The sequence below is a fragment of the Opisthorchis viverrini genome (assembly GCF_000715545.1).
Source record: "Opisthorchis viverrini unplaced genomic scaffold opera_v5_121, whole genome shotgun sequence".
NCBI classification, from domain to species: domain Eukaryota; kingdom Metazoa; phylum Platyhelminthes; class Trematoda; order Opisthorchiida; family Opisthorchiidae; genus Opisthorchis; species Opisthorchis viverrini.
The window spans coordinates 979,690-1,002,692 of record NW_008751776.1 but is presented as its reverse complement, the minus strand read 5'-3'; the positions used below and the strand labels follow the sequence as shown (position 1 = coordinate 1,002,692).

The window sequence follows — 23,003 nt, the reverse complement described above, 5'->3', positions numbered from 1 at the left end:
ACAGTCGGTGTATTTATTGCTGGGCAGCGTTTCGCTTTTGACACAAAAGTGGCAACTGAGACGGGTATTGGTGCCAACACCAAGACCCAGCAAGGAGTGGATCGGAACGGCGGACATTCGATACAAAACAGGGACATCTGAAGTCATTAGAAGGGTACTGAATACGGCTAACATTAGAGTAGCTTTCCAGAAGGGGAAGACCTTACGCTCGGTGTTGGTGTATTTGAAGGATCACCTTCCGGTTGATAGGACTAGGAACTGTGTATATAAAATAAAATGTGACGACTGTACAAAGATTTATATAGGTCAGACAGCCAGGCAGTTGCACACCAGAATCGGTGAGCATAAGCGTTCCATTAACAAACCACCGAGAAACGCAGATGAATACCAGGCGTTAGTCAAAGATTCAGCAATGGCAGGGCATGCTCTAGACACTGGGCATAGGATTTAGATTTAGATTTAGAAAATGTGGACACCCTGAGACGGGGTTTAAGATTCACACCACAGCGACTGGTGGCCGACGCGGTGGAAATCGCCAAGCATCTCAGCGTGACCAGAATAGAGGGGGTAGAACTTGTAAACGTGTGGAGAGCGGTCTTAGATGATCAGCCGAGATGACACGAGGCGGCGTGCAGTTATCAACGAAATGGTCTGGGTCGAAAAATACAAAAAAATCCAAGTAGAGTTAGATCCAATTAACCACCTCAACCCCATACCCAAACCAATTGTCCCAGCACCCTTGGGCGAACACAGGTGAACGAAATCTGTGGACGACCCCAAGAGGAATTTTCCATGAATCTGTCCTAGACTGAAAAAGCAAGGACGAAAAATCTGGGTTCATCATGAAGACACCCCCCCTAACCAATCTGTCGTAAGTCTTAGTCATCCCCACAACCAACAAACGTGAACATCAGACTGAACACCCAGCACTGATCAAGTCGGTTAGTCAAAAGAAGTCTCACGGATTGGTTCCCTGACTGCCTTAAAACCCAATCAACCTACTTACTTACTCACTTGGCCTCACGAAGCTTTTGTGTCAAAAGCGAAACGTCGCCCAGCCATAAATCCACCGATTGTTTACCAAACCTCTCTGAAACGATGACTTCCCAATCTGTCCCAAACACTTTCCAATTGATTGAAAGACTTGGGGATACTTAGTTCTCAGTCTTCACATGCCTATACATGGCTTCACTCAGGTTTCGATACAGGCGATAAGCGCGTTATACTGGTCACCTCTGACCTTGAAGCTGATCGATAACAAGCAGCTAGTCAACCTCAGTGCATGCACCGTATTAGAACGAACTCATTTCCAGCTATCGGTAATAACGATGGCCTTATTTGTTGATGGTATGACTTTGTCGATCGTCTGTTCAGAGGTTGCCAATTTCAGTTTGTAACTTTCGAACATGGTACTCGCGATCCCAAGTTGAAAAACACTTTCCCTAGAGCTTTTTGAGATGTGTCCTGCTGACCGTCTGTTCAGTGCTTCCTCACTTTTTGGCGTAGACTAACTCTATTTGCAACATGGAACCTCTGTTGAGGTTTCCAGACCTGCCTCAAACTACTAACAAACTGTGAGTAACCTGCTCAAAAACATCCGTCAGTTTGCAAGACTCTATTGTATGCACAGTCGTCACACAAAAAAATGAGTCAACTGGTATCCACATGAGGTGAATCTCTTGTCTAACCTGTCTTACTATTGACCAGGCCGTGGTTCCCCAACAGTACGAAATCCAACATCTAACCGTTAGAACGCGTTTTCGACTGGTCCCAGATTCTCACTGCTGGTGATTCCCGGCAAGGATAAGTCAGCAGCAACTCAGTGACTTGAGTTCGCCTAAAGTTTAGTCTTCGTGGATATCGGTACAGATGTCTGTGCCGTGATTATTGTGTGACAAGCTTCAAAAAAGCATTTTTTATGCATTTCGCGAAATGCAATTTATGGAACGGTGGTTTTCCATACTCATGGAACGTCGCCGGGATTATGCGGTACATTGCACCGTCCAGAAATTCTTTGGCCTGAACAGAATAGAGTTTTTCATGGAGGAAACTACTCACAAGGTTGCTGAAAACTCTTCAACTTTTTGTTGGATAAACCAGCCGACCATCAGTCAAAGCCAATAAGATACCGTGGACCATTTGTGTGGCAGTTATTGAAACCAACTGATTGGGAGACGCCACTAACTGGATTGTCAATGCTTGGTGAATGGAAACGCAAGAAACAAACAGTTGATGTGATGGAATGATTGTGACGCTGTCAACCGGTTGACTGAGAGAGATGTCACATGACTGCTAGTACTGTAAGCCATGGTGGATTCGTGAAACTTGACGAAACTCGCACACAACCTGTGAGCAATGAATGTGAAGATCATCAAATTGGAATTCTTCATTCGAGGATGTGAATAGTTTCCAACCTTATCCGTAGGAATACAGATCAAACCGAGACACTCATTTAACCACTCTAAAGATCCCACATTTTGATATTGTGAGCGCTGGACGATATCACTTCAACCACTCTCAAGCTGCGTAACCAGTCACCTATTTGGAATGCGTGAAGTGCCTTAGTCCGATGTCGTCATTCAGACTCCCAGCTTCCCAAGTGATCAGATCCATACACTGCCGAATAATGCGGGCTACGAATGTACACAGTCCAAGTTTTTTCATAGAATAAGGCATAAAACTTGATCGAAACACACCGTATATTACTCTTTGGGTCGTGAAATACCTTTTATTGAAGTGAAGTTTGAGGATGGTTTTGGAGTGTCTTGTTTAAGCTTTTCAGTTGGTGCTAAGCCGTGCTCCACCCGCTACGGCTAGGGAACACCTGGGACTGACTGACGTGCAGGTGCGTTTAGTGTGATGGATGACTGCTCAAAACCTTCACAGAGTCAACTGCCAATGCTGCCCCGTTTTCGAATCATCACGAAGAAGTTAAGTTCCCGGAATTTGTGTCGATCAACTTCTGGCGAAACGTTCACTGTTGAGTTCTTATGAACGCTCAACTCATTGTTGAGTCTGTCGTATTCGGCACCATACGGAGAGGCGGTGCGGCGCGATGACCGTCAACCCATTTTTCCCACAAGTTCTTTATTTTGTGCGTATCGTGGCAGTCGTTCGGTAAGATTTCACGTGACCAAACTTACACAGGTCATCAGAAGAGGCCTAATCAGAGAGGACCTCCACCATAGATCTTGTTACATCTGGGCCTAAACAGTCGTTCTTCCTATGTCTTCAAATTCAAGTTGTGAGCTTCATTTGAATGTTGAATAACCACCTAACTGCTCACAAGTAGTTGAATTCTCTGACAAAAAACTTTTGCGTGGGTGTAGCTAATTGCACTTGACACTGCGTGACTATAATTTTCCGGTGTTATGCTGGTAACCACGTATTCTAGCCTCAAGGCAAATCACTCGGCGAACCGGAAGTGTCACTTATGAGGTTCACGTAGTTTCGAAACGTGGGTTCGTCATTCAAATCAATTAAAAGAAGCTTATTCACAACCCATCCAGAGATTCAATGCGTTGCCCTGAACTCCTGGACATGAACAGAGGAAGGACAACCGACACGCAGGTTGCGGAGCAGCTGCCAGAAGCGTCTGTGTAACAACAATCACGAAGGACTACACGCAGAAGAATCCAGTGACAAAGACTCAAGTTAATCCGAGACAGAAGACTTATACTACTCAACTTCAAAGAGGAGATATTAGGAGAACTAGCTCCGAACGGAACGGGACTACATAACTGCCAATGGAATAACCGTTTTTCGTTGAGACAGATTTCATTGGTTATTCGCCACTCGACCTTGACAGATGAGTTGTACTCTTAGTATCACTTTTTTTGGGCCGCTTGTTCGCGGCAGTGATCAATAGATAAGCCGGCTCACAGGTTCGTTGACTTTTTCTGGTTTGGTCAAGTGTACCAGGCAATCAATCGGCCATCCAGAACGGGGTTCATGGTAATAAGAAGGCGTTAAGGGACTGTGGTCCACAAAAGATGCGCCACTTGCTTTTGTTTTAAGGATTAGAAAAGCCTCAACCTCATTATATTAGGGAATTTACACACTGGACAGATGTTTCCATAACACTCAAATGTGACTCTTTAAATCACTCGTTCATGACATTCTGGAACTGACTGCGCATAGGGTATCAAAGGCATAATTAAAATCCAAGATATCTGAAGCCTCTCCTTTCTCGTGTGTATCTGTTTTGTTCTGACCAAACCGGAGGCAGATACAGACTGAAATTGTTACTCCTGAGGGGGGGGGGCAGTGTTAAACTGAGAAACACATGTTTTAAGAAAGTGTATGGAACTACAGTGAGTAGATTTCAGTGCCCATCAGTTAGAATAACATATTCCAGACTCGGTTTTTATATCAGTGTTATTTCAGATGTTATCACGTCATCTTCCTCGACTGGTTTATCTCACCCGCGCCCAAGCCCTGAGGGCTTTCTTTCGTTACACTTTAACGGGTAAGCTAGCTTCGATGGAAATTTCAGAGTTTCGACTGGTTGTTACATTCCCCCCCTCCTCACTGCTTGAATCGAGATATTCGGGTAAAGTGCTTCCTTCGACTTGAACTCTGCGCATTTGGTATTTGAGGGAAATTGCCTTGATCCGTATCTCTTCAGTCTAATCGCTTTGCAACTGATTGGGCACTTTTTTCCAATTTCCCATCAGTCACCTATTGCGGAACACTCATTTCCGGTGGCGGGGGGGTTTCACGCTTGAATGATGAAAGCAATTTATTTTATCGCAACTCTGAAATGATTTTATCCGACGTGGCATTATTCTTTTGTGGTTACGTGCAAAATCCGCTGGTGATTGACCGTAGCTAATTCTCTTTGCAATTGCAACACTGTACTCGAATGCGTTCGTATTGCTGGGTTCTAACTTAGTCACAATTGGTGAGTAGACCTGGATAGAGGGGCGAGATGGACCAAGTGGTTAGAGTGCGAATTTACTGACCGGAAGGTACGTGGTTCAAACCCGACCTCTGCCTCTCGACTTCCCCTGTCTAGGCTTGGGCAGCCTGGCAGTATCCCAGCCCTTGCGCTTCGGGTGGGTGGCATGGCAGCTAGGGTGCTACAGCTGAACGGAAACTGGATAAAGTTAGGACGAAGGACACAGTGGTTTAGCCAGTCACCAGGCCTGCCGCCATGCGTTTTCATTTCACAAACTAATGCAAACCAACTGTGTGGTGCGTGAAAACAATAGATTGTGTTTTTTAAGTTTCGATCCTCAACTCCTCTAGTTAAAACCTAAACAAGCAGAGCTACCGAATTCTTGACTTGTCTGACTGGAAAGCTGGATGAAGTGAACAAGAATTTTGTCCTCATAAAGGAAACTACTCACAAGGTTGCTGAAAACTCTTCGACAGCCCACGACAGGTTTCGCCCTTCTTCGGGCTCATCAGGTAGACGCAGTCTTCAAGTTTCCGTCAGTCTTATGTTCTACTTGAACCCAAATCGGACTGTTTTTGAAAAATACACTCATTTGCAAATCAATTTGGTTTTCACGAGATACTCAAGAAGGGCGAAACCGGTCTTGGGCTGTCGAAGAGTTTTCAGCAACCTTGTGAGTAGTTTCCTTTATGAGGACAAAATTCTTGTTCACTTCATCCAGCTTTCCAGTCAGACAAGTCAAGAATTCGGTAGCTCTGCTTGTTTAGGTTTTAACTAGAGGAGTTGAGGATCGAAACTTAAAAAACACAATCTATTGTTTTCACGCACCACACAGTTGGTTTGCATTAGTTTGTGAAATGAAAACGCATGGCGGCAGGCCTGGTGACTGGCTAAACCACTGTGTCCTTCGTCCTAACTTTATCCAGTTTCCGTTCAGCTGTAGCACCCTAGCTGCCATGCCACCCGAGGGAAGCGCAAGGGCTGGGATACTGCCAGGCTGCCCAAGCCTAGACAGGGGAAGTCGAGAGGCAGAGGTCGGGTTTGAACCACGTACCTTCCGGTCAGTAAATTCGCACTCTAACCACTTGGTCCATCTCGCCCCTCTATCCAGGTCTACTCACCAATTGTGACTAAGTTAGAACCCAGCAATACGAACGCATTCGAGTACAGTGTTGCAATTGCAAAGAGAATTAGCTACGGTCAATCACCAGCGGATTTTGCACGTAACCACAAAAGAATAATGCCACGTCGGATAAAATCATTTCAGAGTTGCGATAAAATAAATTGCTTTCATCATTCAAGCGTGAAACCCCCCCGCCACCGGAAATGAGTGTTCCGCAATAGGTGACTGATGGGAAATTGGAAAAAAGTGCCCAATCAGTTGCAAAGCGATTAGACTGAAGAGATACGGATCAAGGCAATTTCCCTCAAATACCAAATGCGCAGAGTTCAAGTCGAAGGAAGCACTTTACCCTCGACAGCCCACGACAGGTTTCGCCCTTCTTCGGGCTCATCAGGTAGACGCAGTCTTCAAGTTTCCGTCAGTCTTATGTTCTACTTGAACCCAAATCGGACTGTTTTTGAAAAATACACTCATTTGCAAATCAATTTGGTTTTCACGAGATACTCAAGAAGGGCGAAACCGGTCTTGGGCTGTCGAAGAGTTTTCAGCAACCTTGTGAGTAGTTTCCTTCATGAAAATATACTGCGATATCTCGAATATCGTGCCAACTGAAACATGAGGCAGCCTGTGTGCAGCACATTCAGTTGTGGAGTATCATAAACGAGAGGTTCAGTTGAGTCACTCGTGGAAACCAAATTGATTTGCAAATGAGTCTATTTCTCAAAAAGAATCTAGTCCGGTTTCCGGCCGTAATTAAAGTATCTTTGAGTTTCTGAAGGTGGATAAGCACATTCAGGGGTCAGCTGAAACTAGTCGTTTGTGCGAAATGGTTGTTCTCAAGAGTACCAGTTCCAGCCGAGAACAATTGGTGTCTATTTTCTTACTGCGTTATTGTTTTAAAAAGCTGACACGCCAACATATCAGGCGAAACGTTGTTTTGGCAGTGTGCAGTGTCTCTTATCCCAGTATGAATCATTTCTAGAAGATTCTAGTTTGACATAGGTGGTTTTTCAACGGCGGGGGTTATTCAAGAAATCTTGGTTAATCCTCTAAGGCGGTACCTCCAAAAGGCTGGCAAAAAGTGTTGACGTGACGCCTACAATTAACGGAGCCACCCACTGTAAGGTTAACTGAAAGAAGCAACCTCTATTTCAGAGTTGATTAACTATCTTCGACTCTCTTCTCCTACAAAAGAGTGACAATCGCTTTTCCTCATATCAAAACAACAGAATTTTAGCCAATCATAAACGTCTTTATTGTCCAAAATTTTGTATCGTCACAAAACTGTTGACACACGTCCGAAATCGAGACTCACTGTCCGTGTGCAGCAAACCACTAAAGAGGAGCGAGTATTATAGTTGATAATTATCGAACAGCGAGATTTGAGCACGTCGACAATAGACCCGTTGAGTTACGGCCTTCTCAAATGCTGCTAGTTGATTGGTCCACTGACGCTCCATCGTGTTTTTGGCTTTGAGTTTCCTTAAACCGCATAATAAACAGAAAAGCTCTCCGCCAGCCCCTTTTAGAAAGTAGTAAATGATTACGGACAAGCACTTGATACAAACTCAACAGAACAATCAGGGTTGCTCATCGATCACCTACTCGCTAAGTGAAACTCAATCGCCAGTGTGGTGTTTGAGATTAGCAATTAGCCAGCCAGGTCACATCTCCATCGATCGATCAATAAATCAGTAATTAACTCTAGCAGTTATATAGCCTTATGTAAAGTTGATTTGGACTCATCCTGTGTTCACCGAGTCCATAGAAATCAAGTCACTACGCTAGTAGGTCAAGCACAAACGGGATGTAATCTCAGCTATCGTCAATTTCCAAATGCTGAACAAGTGAATCTCGGTAGACCGAGTAATATATATTGGAGATGATAGCTTTGTAGCACGTAAAGTGGGAAAGCATTTCCCAGTGTGCATCATCCAAACCGTTTAAAGTCCCAAAGACCAGGCAGGTAATTCAAAATCTCCAAAAACTAAAAACTCGGCCAAGAAGAAAATAGTCCAGAAGTCCGAACCCGATGGTTAACATTCGAAATTACTTCGAGCGCTAAACTTTGATGAGGCATAGCTGTGACAAGTGAAAAGCAAACAGCACATATTGCAGGATGACAAGTACTCAGCTTAGAGTTTAGTCCATACGAATAAAAATGGTGCACGATTTGAATTATACAAAAGCAAAAAAGTTCCATTACTGACCTGTAGACAGCATAGACTCCTGACTTGTACTAGTCACAAATGAGACCGTCTCTGACCCCAGTGTGGCCTCAGCAAAGGTTTAAAGTCTGGTCCAAAAGAGACAACTGGAGTTTTATCCCCGTGGGTCCAGTCCAAAGTTGATCGTTTTGGGCCGTGACCAGTCTGCAGGCGGGGTCACAGAGAATTGTTCAGCACCATTTGTATAACTTATTTGTGGGGCTCTTACTCATGACGTTAGACGCAGACGCGTTTATACATGTGATCAGCCCAAATGAGCACAGCTCACGGTGTTTGGTTGTCGTTCGGTTTCCCTAATAAAATATTCACAGTTTAGATCGGCTGTGGCGGGCCGTATTATCAAACGAAGAGATAAATTTGAAGAAATCGAAACCTCCGCAGGATCTGGAGCAGTCATTCAAGGACTAATATCATTGCTTTTCGAGGGTACCCCCAAAGAATATATACTAGTCCTGTATGAAAAGAAAGCCCATGTGGAAACATGATCTTGGAGGATATGCAAAAGGTTTTGCCTGAGGAAAAAACATACTACTCACTTACGGTAGTCTAATCTTCCTACAGAATGATCTTATAATTCAGTGCATGTTCGTCTTAGTATCTAAAATACGCAACTTTTTGTTCATGCGTTGGTCACATCGCTGTTTCGGGAGATGAAAATTGACTTGGAACTGAGCAGTACTCCAATAAACCCTGGAAGTAAACTGTGCAAACATGTTACCCTTTTCTAGCAATGGGATTGAAACTACATGTTTCGTGTGTCTACCAGATAAGGGTGTAATTGACTGGTCCTCTTTTATGGATGGTGCGTATCAGTTAGCAACTGAATAAAAATAGACTTAACAAGGAATTTGCCAACAATTATTCGCTAACCAGACTACAATTAGCTGGTCACGATCATGATACAGATACGAGACATCATCGCTGTTTCGGGAGATGAAAATTGACTTGGAACTGAGCAGTACTCCAATAAACCCTGGAAGTAAACTGTGCAAACATGTTACCCTTTTCTAGCAATGGGATTGAAACTACATGTTTCGTGTGTCTACCAGATAAGGGTGTAATTGACTGGTCCTCTTTTATGGATGGTGCGTATCAGTTAGACAGCTGAATAAAATAGACTTAACGAGGAATTTGCCAACAATTATTCGCTAACCAGACTACAATTAGCTGGTCACGATCATGATACAGATACGAGACATCCTTGCTCCTCTTTCATGGCACAAAACGGTGAACAAATGTTTTCTAAATAACGGTGATAAAACGATAAAAGTATGTCTATGTAGCATCTTGTGTACTGTGACAACCGTTTCCATCTCAAACAAGTGAATAACAGGTTTCAATTTGTGAAATTCTGAGGTAAGATGGGTTTGCGAGGGTTTGCTATTCTGTTCAATGGATTTTTAACCAAAACTTGCTTCAAAAGTTAGAAAAGGGATCGTTTTTCCAGTGTCCTCAATGGACTGGTCCGGACTGGTTAATTTTGTAGCCTGGTATTTCTGAGGATGATGGTGCTCCCAGAAAAGGACAGCTATAATTGATGTTTCATGTCTAGTCTAGTCCATTGTTTCGATCACACGACTAACATGTTTGTTCATTCGCTAAAAATTTCACCGGGTAGAGAAAATCGTGAATGATAGGAAGTGGGAAAATTCTCTAGGCGAAGCTACTCTGAACTGGAGGTCCTCTGGCGAAATACACTTAGTTGCCAGCAAATTTGATTTTTGCGAGAGACTAACCTAGAACCAAGCTAACTAGCTCGTTTATGATGTGTCTGAGCAACTGCACCAGGTCGCCTGACGTTTCAGTTGGTACGATATTCGAGATATCGCGATACAGTTCTAGAGTTTCAAGCAATCTTATGTTCTGCTTGAAACCAGATTGCTGGATTCAGGGTGGGTCACTCGCAAAACCAAATTTGTTTACAAATGAGTGTGTTTCGCTAATTTCGTGCAATTTGGTTTCCATTAGAATATAAGGCTGACGGAATCTCGGGGACCTACCTTACCTGATGAGCTCCAATAAGGGCAAAACCGGCCGTGGTCTGTCGAAGAATTCTCAGCAACCTTATAAGTAGTGTATTACGTCTAAAGAACCTCTAGTTTCCGTCCCATTTTGCTTAAAACTGGGTGATAAACCTGTGGACATAAATTTGTAAGTCCACCTTAAACTTCCCGTAAACAACTCCAAACGGAGCTGTCGGTACGCATTATTCTGATAGACATTCACATAGCTAAAGCGCCCATCTCGCAGACCGTACTGCAATTGATCTAAATCGTAGTAACCTCATGTGTCCCAGGCCAAATTTAGGTGCCGGATCACTTTGCATCAGCCCCTGTCTACCTGCAATGTGCATCCCCTTACTGGGCCAGAGCTTCTAAGCCTGAGGACACATATACCACAGTGAATGTATTGGGCACATACGATAGGCATTGGCTACCACTGCCCAGGGGGTTCTGCAGACTTCCCTTCCACCATCATGCAGCGAGTCAGCTGATTTCCACTTAATCGATCTCGGCGGCGCACAGCGATTTCCGGTAAACCAACATTAACCAGCCACATCTACCATATTCAGCTGATTTCCACTTAATCGATCTCGGCAGCACACAGCGGTAAACCAACATTAACCAAACACAGCTACCATATGTGACTTGCATAGAAGGGCCGGTCTACTCACAGAAGCAAGCAATGCAAGCTTGTTAACCTTAGTAAGTCAAAAAGAATCTATTGAGCATGGATTGCGTTCACTAGTCAGTGCACATCAAGTATGAAAAACCTCTGTTCATACTTTCCTGTCGGATCAGTGTACTGTAACAGCTTGTGTCGCTTACACGTACACCTGAGCTTGGCCACTGCGTGTGGATTCGAATCGCCTGAGAGCCATAGAAAGGTGTGGGCTCATACACCCATGTATGGGGGAGAAACAGCTCTCATGGTCTACCTCTGTTGAAAACTGTAATGAGGCGGTCACGTGAGTTCAGACAGAAACTAAATATAGATGCGGTGCCTTAAAACAGTGCTGTTACGGAGGCTAATGGGCGGAGTAGAGATCAGTATGAAAGTGACGTTTGGTACAACGACCAGAAAAGAATGGGAACGTGAGATTGGAATCATGAATCTCTAGCTCAGTAGCATTCATAGTTATGTTGGATCTGATTACAACGCTTGCCGTATCCAGTAGGCCGATATACCTCATAGTTTCAATAGCTTTCATCTTAAAAATTTTGAAATCCTGAATTCTGCTCGGGTGCTCTAACGACATGAGGAACCGTGTAGAAGTTTTAGACAATTTTCTACATGACATTTATTCATGTTCTACCGTTCTGATCCGGAAACCGGGTACAAGTTGGATTGAAGTGACCCAATTGATAGACGCCAACAAACGAGACTACAACTTCTAAACATATATCACTTATAGTCCCAAAACAGGAAACGAGATTATATGAAAAAATGGTTTTCAGGAAGGCCTCAATTTCGACCGAACTTCGTCACTGGGCAAACAAAAACTTCGCAAACTTCCCTCCTTGATTTCTGGAGGGAGTATGGTCGGTTGCGAGTTTTTATACCGAGACCATTGGTTCCGGATGTAGGTTGGCTTTATACCGAGACTAGGTCAGGGCTTATCGATTTTTATGGCGTCATATCCAGCGCATATTGATTAGTGTATTGGACTGAGTCAAAAGAGGATAGTAGGCAAATCCTGCAGATGCGTTTTTGATATTGTTACAAATTTCAAAATAGAGTTATGTTGAGTTTAGCATAGCAGTAGCAATTCTGTGCTCAAAGAACCTTGACCCACATCAGCTCACATGTCCCCTTGCACTGTATGAGTCAGGCTTGTATGTCATCTATTCGGCATTATGCTTTTAAAACAGTGATTGACTGACCTCGTCAACGTCCTGGAGACCGCCAATAAGAACCTTAAATGGTTTGCTGTTGCAAGTCCCCGGTTCGGGTCGCCGGTTTGTTCCAGCGTGTTATTCTTCTGTCCAGCACCCTGTCTGTGACATAATCAGTGTGATACACAGCGATTCCTTGGCGAAAATTCGATTAATTGGTTAAATATTCTAAACTTGCCTTGGCCCTATCAGATAATAAATTTGGAGAAGGTGACTTTTTTTACCACATTGATTGAGGAAGAAACAAATTACTCAGGTTTCTCGCTTTGCCACTCCAGACATTTTGGAGCTAGGAAAAGATCGATTTGGCCACGATTCTACATATTAATCTGATTACTGATCACTGCCAACCAGCCTCACGTCTGCACTTTGGGTGGATTCAATCAGCCGGCCGAGCGACTTGGGCGTCTTCTTCGTAATGTCCGGTTCTTTACGCTTTGACTCGACAACCAGAAGCGTTGCTTGAGCACACTACTAACTTCAGAACGATCCCGTCTATGCTCCCCCTTCATTATTGTTCTCTGAGATTTATGCTACGTCAAAACCGTTCAGATGTTGGGACACGAGACTCAACACGATCTAGGCAGGCTGTTTATCCACCTTGCACTAGGGATCCTTGGAACGGGTGCCATTCTACTCTGCTTTTGTCCCACCAACTAAGTAGTTACTTGCGACAAAAACCTCCGTTTTATTCCCCCGGAGTTTCCGCACTTCGCCGTGCTATCGTGTACGGTAGAAAGTCATCGAAGAAGACGCTTTTAAAATGATGATAAGTATCCATTTACTGATGGAATTTACGAGTTGCCAACCGTAGGCCTACCAAATCCTGGTCGAATAGAACCGCGGGAACTGTTTTAACATACTGAAGGAGCAGTTATATTTCTGCACACATCCAGGAAGAAGGTTACTGCCATCGTGCATGACCCTCGATCCTTTTACTGCCAGCTACCGAGAAAAACTTCAGTGTCAGAGTTTGTGTCAAATAAATGCGTAAAATGGCTCTTTTTAATGCATTTTCATATCCAATACGTCTGAGTATCTTATCGTACATCGTATCGTTCAGCTACGGTAACCTTTTGGTGCCTAACTTCCACGCCACCAGAAGGAAGAATGATGGTTGGGATACCGCCAGGCTGTCCAAGTCTACACAGGAGTGGTCGAGATGCAGATTTTGGGTTTGAACAAAGAGCTTCGGGTCAGTAGATCTGCACTCTAACCACTAAGCCATCTCGTCTCCTTGAGCAATCTCTTCCCCAATAAGCCATCTCACACGCTATGTCTATATCTGGGCGGAACAATATTATGCAATGATGGCTATATAAGTGTATCATCACATAGAGAGATGGAGGGGGAGAATACGATTCTACTATGTTTAATACGTCGACGCAAGTGCTTTCAGTTTTATCCCTCAAAATGACTCGCAAACTTTTAACTGACTGCTACGGCGCTACTTTAAGCAACGTAATCCCACAGACAACTGACTCCCCGAAAACTCTTTCAACTGGGAATGTCACACACGACCATGTTATCCATCCATTTTGGAAAGCGTGAACATCACTCGTTGCTTCCGGACGTAGGTTAGCTCTCTTCTTTGCCCGGCTAGTCCTCCACTCTAGCAACATCGCCGGACCGACAGAATCCGCTGGCCGGTTTCCTAGAGGTTCTGTTAGTTTTTGTTCAAGAGAGTGTACCGGGCATAGTTGAAAGTCCTAACCGAACTGCCCTTAAGACTTGTGCTCCACACCGCCTATCGGAACACATACCCCTACGTACTGAATGTCTCCATCCCTTCACCGTTAATATGTAATAGGGATATCACTATGAGGCTACCTTGATTCTTCATCTCACCTAAACGGATGAGTTCACTCAAACTACTCATCACTTTCCATTCAACTTACACCTGAGTTGTATTCACACTTCCATTGGGATAGCTAAGCCGTCCACATGAGCATGAGAGACTAGATAGATACAGTCCTTTTGGTTTTTTTTGCAACAAGCACTGTACAGCCCCGAGAATCAAGTCCCTTCCATCAGAGAGTTGGAAGCTACTTTTCGCAAACTGCGATGGTCCTGGGGTCAACACTTTTTTGGGGGAAAAATCTATTTCTGGCGACTCACTTGTGTACATAACTTGAGTGGGTGATTGACTCTTCAAGGTTACAAAATGTCCTGAATTAAAGAGAAGTACAATGCCCAACTAGCTGAAAATGTGTAGCCAGCAAACAGCTGTGTCATAGGTGGCCTCTAGCATGAGGTATACACGGTTTTTCGAACTCACTAATAAGTCTCCTGGAGGCTTTCTCCTGTGACCAACTTTATGGAAATTGTATCACTCTAAATGAATGGGATGACCAGTGGATATCATGAAGTTATGTTCAGAGCGTTATCACACTCGGGGACGTCTGATAGTTTGTACGATGGTGTCTTCATGAAATAATAGGGGGCAATCAACAGAGTTGCATTGAGTTTTGTGCATCTTTAGGCTTCAGTTCTCTTCTACAAACCCCCCCAAAAAACAGTATCACTGCTGATGGTATTGTCAAATTGATATTGAGAAAGATTAACGCGGACACGTTTTTGATTACGGATTTCTAGATTGGCTAACTAATCATAGAGGTTTTTACCTATTTTATCAGCAGAAACCACGGAGGAACTGTTATGTGCCAGCCGAACATGATCGCAGGTATCGGTAGACCTCCAACGTCATTGGAATAGGTTGGAATGTGGTAGTTGAATTAGTTCTGCTTATGAGATCCTACACGTGTTCTCCCTCGATAGGTGCCGTTCCCTAGTAGCATAGCTTAGCCATAGCCTATGAACAAGATGAATAATGTGTCTTTCCGAGTACATATTTTGTGAAATGACAAAGTGATGGCCTGTGTGCACAGGACGTCCATGCGACACTCTGTCATACCAGCTTGGGGCTTGGAAACCGCGGCAACGTTTTCTTTGAACAAAGCACTGTACTTCCCTTCATTGCCTCTACTACTGCCTTGCACTCACGATTTTGAGCAAAAGGCTTTGGTCGTAGACCCCAGTAGTCCTCCTAGGAGACCTGGCAGTATCCCAGTCAAAGAATAGCCATCATAACCAACAATGCTCTCATCGGCCATCGCGTGCTGACATCAGTCGGGTTGGCTTGCTTGCTGTATCCAGCATGGCTAGTGCTGACGCCTCCTTTCTTGCTCTTCCACATATTTATTCGTCCTTCTCTCCCAATCCATTCATACCTCTCTCCTGTTTGGCTCATCCCCCAGGACTGTCAAGGTGCGGCAGCGAAACATCCGTGTTGAATACTGATGTTATGCTGTCCATGATGATGGTGATGAACATGATGAGCTGCTGACGTAAGCTAACCTGGCTCACATATCTGACTAACATTCAGCGCGGGACCTAGTCAGCTCAGGGGACGCAACTTGCGTTCAAAGTGAACCAGCTCATAGAAGCTGATGACAAGTGAAAAACGCATCAGAACTGTGCATCATGGACAGAACATGTCGGTGATTTTCCAGCGACTTTGGAGTCACGATGATACCAGAGCTGTGAAACGACTGATTGAAACAGGAAATATAGTGGAATTTCTAAGTGCCTCCCAGACGTTGAGGTTGCTAGAAACAAAATGGTCTCACCACTTATTCTGACTCGAGGGAGTAGCCATCTCCTGGTGGGGTTCGATTACGCGGGATAAACCTTTGTCACCACCCTGTCCGAGTGGGATTTTTCTAAAAAAAACTCGTTTTTTTAACGGGATTGCCGGGGTTTCTTTCAGTTGCTCGTGGACAATCTGGTTTTGGTCACCAACCACTTGGACATGGTCGGATCCAGCATACGCTCGTTCGCTAACTTGACAAGACTGCATACTAAGGCACGTAAATGAAGGCCGCAGTTGAAGTCTTTATTCACGAAGTTGTCCTGAAACGTATGTAGAATGAAACTCCATCTAAAATGTTTCTTTTTAGCCCACTGAAGCACTGGATAAAAAATAAATATAAATAAAGATCGTTCAGCTGTAGCACCCTTTCGGTGCCTAGCTGCCATGCTATTTGAAGGAAGCACGAGGGCTGTGATACTACCAGGTTGCCCAAGCCTAGACAGGGAAAGTTGAGAGGCAGAGGCTGGGTTCGAACCACGAACCTTCCGGTCAGTAAATTTGCGCTGTAACCACTGAGTCATTTCGCACTGAATAAAACTAAATCCGGTCGTAAATCTTGAACCCTGCTTCAATGAACTTTCCAGATTATCATAGTTAACATTAACTTGACACAGATGAACTATTCACCAACAAGTACTGGGAGTTTTAGGATTCCTGAGCACCAGATTCCTAAGTGGTTATTAAAGGAAGTATTCGTTGCAGATAACCTGGCTGCTGTCTGTTTGCCTACCTGGTGTGGCGTAGCCCAGCGAAACAATGCCCCAGTCACCAGTCCACAAATCCTACAATCACGTGAAGGCACCAGCAAAAATTCCAAGGTCGTTTTATTACAAATGCCGTGGAGAAAGTTATGATCGTCGTCTGATTTCAAATGAATTTTGAAGGCTTGAAAACTTGTTTGTTGGTGGTGTGATGGATTTTGGAATTTTCAGTTGAAATATTGTTCCGCAACTGAAGTCAGTCTATGCTTAAAAGGCGAGAAGCGCTGCCCAACACTTCCGTCCCTAACTGAAATCATCCGCGGGGCGGATCCAAAGAAACTCCGAATAATTTCGAAACCAAGGCCTCCCGGCTGCTAGTTGTTTGAAAGCTTAACTGTTCGGCCAGGTGTGGCTGGCTGCGAGTGTGTTTGACTGGTGTGTTGTAGTCTCTCAGGTTTTTCTTTGCTTGACCTAAAAATACGATCCGACATGGTTAGCGCGAAAGCCGCTGTGCTGGTTTCCAGAGTTTCGGTCCAATTGGACACCCTCGCACACCCCTTCGTGGACTGGTTCATGGTCGCATAAATGGGCTTTCGGAGAGGGCGGGAGCAACATGTAGGAAATAGATTCGCATTCATGACTGTTTCTTCATATTGGAAATCATCACTAATGCACATCTTGACTCTCTGGAGTACAACCTCTTGGCTATTAGTTCGCCCACGAGCAGCTGATCATCAGGTTGATAACCGTGCACTTAGATAGGGTCTAGCGCCACTCATCCTTCAATAACAGAAGCCACATCACCTACTCACATACTGAGTGGCCTCCCGAATGACCACAGCTATACAGTGTTTCTCTGGAGCGAGATGGTCCAAGTGGTTAGAGCGCGAATTTACTGACCAAAGCGTCCGTGGTTCAAACCCGACCTCCGCCTCTCGACTTCCCCTGTCTAGGTCTGGGCACTCTCGCAGTATCCCAGCCCTCGTGCCTCCTTCGTGTGGAATGGCAGCTAGGCACCGAAAGGGTGCTGCAGCTGAACGATACAGCGTTTCTCAGCCTGGATTCAATGACAGGACGAAATCTCCATTCATTATCAATATTTCTTTGGTGTCGACCAGACAAAAATTGAGTCTTTCCAACTAGCCGTTTCCTTAGTTTCGGAAAATCCGTACATCCATTTTAAAGATGCAGGATTTTTTTTACCTGCTTAAAGTCCTACTGAGTCAAAAAATGCCACTTTCAACTCCTTACCAAATGGTGTTCAAAATGTCATTGTTCTGGCATTTGCGTACCTGTTGTAATAAGCAAGTTCACAGAGTCATCGGTTCCAATAATGATCTAGTAGATTTAAACATTGTAACACTTTGATTAGACGCATAATTGCCCGACGGAATGCGGAGCGGTGAAATGTCGTAGCGACAGAAAAACGCGAGAACGAATTTTTAAACTATTCGGATCTGGATTTGAAGTAGTGTGATGCGTGAACCCATATAATGGTAGACAGTGTAGGCGGACATTTCAATTACACCTTTGGAAAGCGTCTTTATAGCCTGTGGGTGAGAATACCTGGCAAGGTTTTAGAGGCAGAAGGTGGATATGAAAAATCAGAATGTGGGGTTTCATGAATGACAAGGCTGAATCCACCTGACAGAAGTAAGCATCGTTATATAATGAAATATTCTGTATTAAATAGCACTAATTATTGCCCAGCTGCAGTGTCCTTTCGGTACCACGCCACTCGAAGGAAGCACGAAGACTGAGATAATGCCAGGTTGCAAAGATCTAGAGGGAATCAGCCTGCGTGTTAAGGTTGGGATCGGACCACGGATCTTCCGGTCAGCGATTTCGCTAAGCTCTCTCAAAGTCTTCGCCTATTTATAGCAACTTTTGAACGCCCCACTCAGACGGCATCTGGGCCCAGAAGAGATACTGGCCTGTGTAACAAAGCAGTCTCCGTTGGGATATCATCTGCCCTTAGGATTCGTACATAATCAGGCTCCCTCATACCATTCGTAGTAGAGTGAGGAGGTCGAGTGACTCACACGAGATTTCGTCCCGTCAGGGAAGCCAGAAACTCAGTGAATTTCGAACTCGCAAGCTTCCGGCCGGTCTGAACAGGCTGAACAGTACCGTGATTGGCTTCCACTTAGACAGGATATAACGTTCCTTCAATCACAGTGTCCACATCACGTGGTCACGTGTGTGGACTAGCTTTTCGGGTGATAACTTCTCCGATAGAATTCTCGCTCATTTTGTGAGGTTATTCATAGTTGATGCAAGTAGGGTTTTGCGGGAGGTGTATTGTTCAGTTTCACATCACTCTCGTCCTGGCGCAATTATTCATGTGAATCCACACCAAAGGGGGGAAACACTGGAGTCGAGTTTCGCTCTTGTTAGAGCTCATCAGCAGTGCATATCCAATGCCCGTGACGGGTTTGAACTCCGGTCACCTGACATGCGAGGCGAACGTGCAACCACTATTCCACCATCGCACGTTGGACGCACCTGAATTCTCACGCCTGAACAGGCGAACGTCTCCGCACTTGAGCGAGTGAGTGAGGCACTGAGAAGTCGAGAAAAGCTGTAGTGCTGTTTCCTCCTTATTGAGAATTATCAGTCGTATGCATCTCCCCAAACTCAGAAAGTTTCCGCTATTGAAATATCCAAACTACGCCCATGTGGGAAATTTTGTCTAACGTTCACTTTCTTTCTTACTAATTTTCGGCCTCACATTGTTCCTATTTTGAATTCAACTGTGCATTGGACATCATTCTATTCTAGAATGTGCTTTCCAGGATCTATAGCAGTTCCCCGTCGCGTAAGATGGTAGGCTCTACCGCATATGATATTTTTGGAAATGTCCTCGATTTAAGACACTGATGAGTTTTCCAGCAAAAGTGATCACAACTAAGGTTAAAATGGAACGCAATGTAATTTGTTTTCTACGGATCCGCTCCAGCCAATAAAAACTAGAGAGGTAGTTACCAATACATGGACAGGTAGATTACACTCACGTCAAGGAATTCTCGGGTTGCTAGCCCAAACAACTGTTCACGACAACTTTGTTTGGTTTTAATTCAAGTTGACAAGTTGATCAGAGGAAAAAAACTTTGATTGAGTTGTTTGTTGCCGCTACTAAGTCTGTTAATTTATTACGTGCCTCATAAAAGCTTTTGGTTTGAAAGTCGCCTGTTAGATTTTGCCGCCGTTTCTGTGATAAGAACTTGGGGGGGGGGGGTTATTTTACGGAGAAAAGACAGAGGAGCTTGTGAAAGCCATTTGGCAAAATCAGATAGGCGCAGTACCCCAGTTTTTATCAACCTTATGTTTTAATTGAGACCAAATTGCACGAAATTAGCGAAATACACTCATTTGCAAACTCATTTGGTTTTGCGGGAGACTCGATTGGAACCCAGCTGGATCCCTCGTTTGTGATGTTTCCAAGCAACTGAATTGGCTGCACCAGGCCACCTCATGTTTCAGTTGCTTCTTACCTTCATCAATTTCCTTGAAGGCTCTCTGATGTGAATGTTTTTGTAGTGCGGCACTCTTGCAAATTCATCTTTTACCGGGCAGATCAACAAATCTCCGCAATGAGAATTGCTCACACGAAGAGACCATACGTACATCGCAACAGTACTTATAGGACCATCCACTCCAAGTGGAAAGCTTCGAGAGACTTCTGGAGGAAAATTTCGATAAAAGCAATTGCAGTGAGGTCAGCTCATGCTGACAATGCAAGAACTTTACAGTTATTTCATCCATATTAGGAATCCTCGGCAGTGAGTGAGCACTGTTGAGTACTGTTGTTCGGTCTAGAGCCGTTGCAGAGCAGCGTGATTAGTTCTCAGACGAGGTATAGAACTGCTCATTCTTCAGTTGCAGAAACCGCTACCCGTGGACTTGTGTTGACTGCTGCTCGAACAACCACTTCTCAGTTGGGAGATTTACGCAGAAGTTATTCTTCTTGCAGAGTCAACAAGAATATTACTGTAATCAACTGATGTGCTTATGCCCCAAGATGTGAAAAATACCACCTCACGGTACCTTCTTATTACTGGTATTTCCAGGCTGTCTTCCCTCAGAACAGTTTAAATCACCATGCTTCACTGTTATCAGATGTATAGTTAAAGTTTCAACCACCCCTGAACAAGGCACCCACCAACTCAGCTTTGAAGGTGTGCAAGTTCACACCTGCCTGCACTAACTGCACTATTACAGGATGACCATCGGACGGTTAGCCGGTACAGCATATTCGTGAGCCAGAAGGGCATCCACCTCTTGAAGATATGAGGCGTGAAACATTTTGTCGTCCTGTCCAAACACCTCAACCTCGTTTCTACTCAAAACAACCAATAACAGCCGTGAATGTTCAAATGTCCGCCTCAGTCCGTAGCGGTCTGACTAACCAATCAATGAATTTTGCTGGGAGGATAACGTACTTTCTAAATAAGGCGCAAATAATCTCTGATCAATGCGATATGACCATCAAGGCACGCAAAACCTAATGATAGAGTTATCAAGTACGAAAAGCGAACTGGGCTTTTGATTACTTGTCACTTTTTCACCCGAAGTGCACCAGTGGAACTTGGTACAGCAAGTGATGTCTGCTGTCAACACCGTTCAGCAAGCAAACAGAAGGTGCAAAGTGCAGGAACACAAAAACTTTCCACGTTCTTATGCCCGCACTGTGCGTGAATAGCTGCAGGCAGATAAACTTTCCAAATGTTACACATGTTACCGAATGACAGAGGTTCTTAACATGCAGTCCGTGGATGTAACAGCCACAAGGGTCTACGTCCAAATTGATTAACATTTTCCAAATCAGAGAGGTACAGGTTAGGAATGAAGAATGGAATACTTTAGGTAGACAAAACTCTCTTGGAGATTAAACTCATGCTAGCCTCCGTCATTTGATTTCGGTTTGTTGTAATGTCTGGGTTCCCCGTACTTAACGCGAATTTTTGAAAACAGTACCTAAACCCTGACGACGTTTGACATGAGGTTTACCAGGTGGAACTTTTTTCGCATGAAAGTTTGCTTGTATTTAGTGGAAGCAAATATCTGGAGTTGTTCCCAAAGGCATAGTAAGCGACTCGTAGGCTGGAAGGACGATACTGTGGGTGTAACGGTGATACTACTGATGGGGACGCATGCGAGTAGTATACTTTTTTGTAAATCCGCTTTGGGTCTCTTGGAAACTAAGATCTATCGTGGAATTTGTGGAGTCGCTTTGTAGCGTTTGCTTGGATTTGAGCAACAGTCAATGAATATCCAGGAAAATCCAAGAAGACGCGTTCAAAGAGAAGATGGATGTGCAGTTTTTATAAAACAAGATGCATATGTGAGTTTTGCTTCTCAGTCCAATAGTCTGTAACCGGTCTGTTGGCATTTTATAATAAATAGCTCCGCAGTGAAGACCTTTTTCCTTTCAGGCGTAGCCGCTCATTAGTCCGAAGTACACCAACCTCTTTTGACTGTTGACTAACGTCCATCATGGTCGGTAGTCTGGGCATCCAAGTTATACCGTACAGTAAGACTTGTCGTTAATGGTAGTAGGACACAAAACGAACTATTACTCCAGTTGTGTCTGCTAACATCACCACAGAATTCACCTTTTCCACCACGACCATTCCCAATGTGAAAAACTAATCGGCGAATTGTGAGTAGCAATTTAGGAACACCAATTAAAAAAACTGCAAACGGAGCTCAGAAGCTCGACAGTTTTCCGTCAATCAACTTGAAAAGTGATCAGCAAGATGTCTAATCACAAGTTGTCTTGAAAGCCCACTTGAATGATGGAACTGGCGGAATTTGACACCCGACGGCGCTTACCAGAATCAAGACGACACTTTCTTCTTCAGTAGAAGGCTGAAAGCAGGGACTAACTTGAGATTGACTTGTGGAGATACTCTATACTGGCGTTTTACACCAGGATTGTCAACATTTTTGAACACTCAAGTGTCTGTTTTCGGAGAAGTTTGGTAACAATCGGTGGTGTCAGATGCTTCCTGCCTAATGCCTCTGTTGATGCTTCTTTTCCGTTTTTGCGGAACGCACAGACGTGCTGGCAAATATCCAATTGTCTGCATTCACACAACCTCCTAATTGCCTATCAGTCTGCCCGTTGTGGAGACATAATCTCCTTGTCCAGTCGTCCTAAATGAGAGGAGATTTCAGAATACAAGTTTATCCTATTCCTACCAGGAATTTGACTTTTGTTTCGCTTTCCACAAACGCATAACACCGACCGTCTTTTATTTTTGTCTGCGTGTGTGCAGAGCTTCACAGAGAGTTGCGTCAAAACCCTTTGATTTCGCGTTTGTCTTCGAAAAACAAAAAAACTCATCACTAACAGCTCAATGCAGGAAGTACATAAAATGCCCTTTAACCCTTTCAGAAACATCTAAAAGATGGTAAAGCGTAAATTTCAAGGCTTCGGTTACTGGAAGTCTTGGGGCTAGGAATAAGTAGACTTCATACAGCAAAGACCAGGTCCATCT

The 23,003-nt window shown here is 44.2% G+C and overlaps 2 protein-coding genes across 2 annotated transcripts; one reads left to right on the top strand and one right to left on the bottom strand.

Moving 5' to 3' along the window:
* Positions 1–6,338: 6,338 nt before the first annotated feature.
* On the top strand, positions 6,339–16,252 carry T265_06025 (hypothetical protein; the record flags this gene model as incomplete). The annotated part of the gene is made up of 3 exons (XM_009171184.1): positions 6,339–6,582; positions 13,211–13,342; positions 16,146–16,252. 3 exons carry the CDS (start codon positions 6,339–6,341, stop codon positions 16,250–16,252), a joined length of 483 nt encoding a protein of 160 aa, XP_009169448.1.
* T265_13932 (hypothetical protein) lies at positions 6,414–21,701 on the bottom strand (the record flags this gene model as incomplete). Its single annotated transcript, XM_009171200.1, has 9 exons — positions 6,414–6,526; positions 6,607–6,736; positions 10,004–10,132; positions 10,252–10,314; positions 13,197–13,290; positions 15,953–16,403; positions 17,309–17,527; positions 18,951–19,063; positions 21,511–21,701. Coding segments are annotated over 9 exons (1,503 nt in total), but the record flags the coding sequence as incomplete, so codon positions are not given.
* Between the last annotated feature and the right edge of the window lie 1,302 nt (positions 21,702–23,003).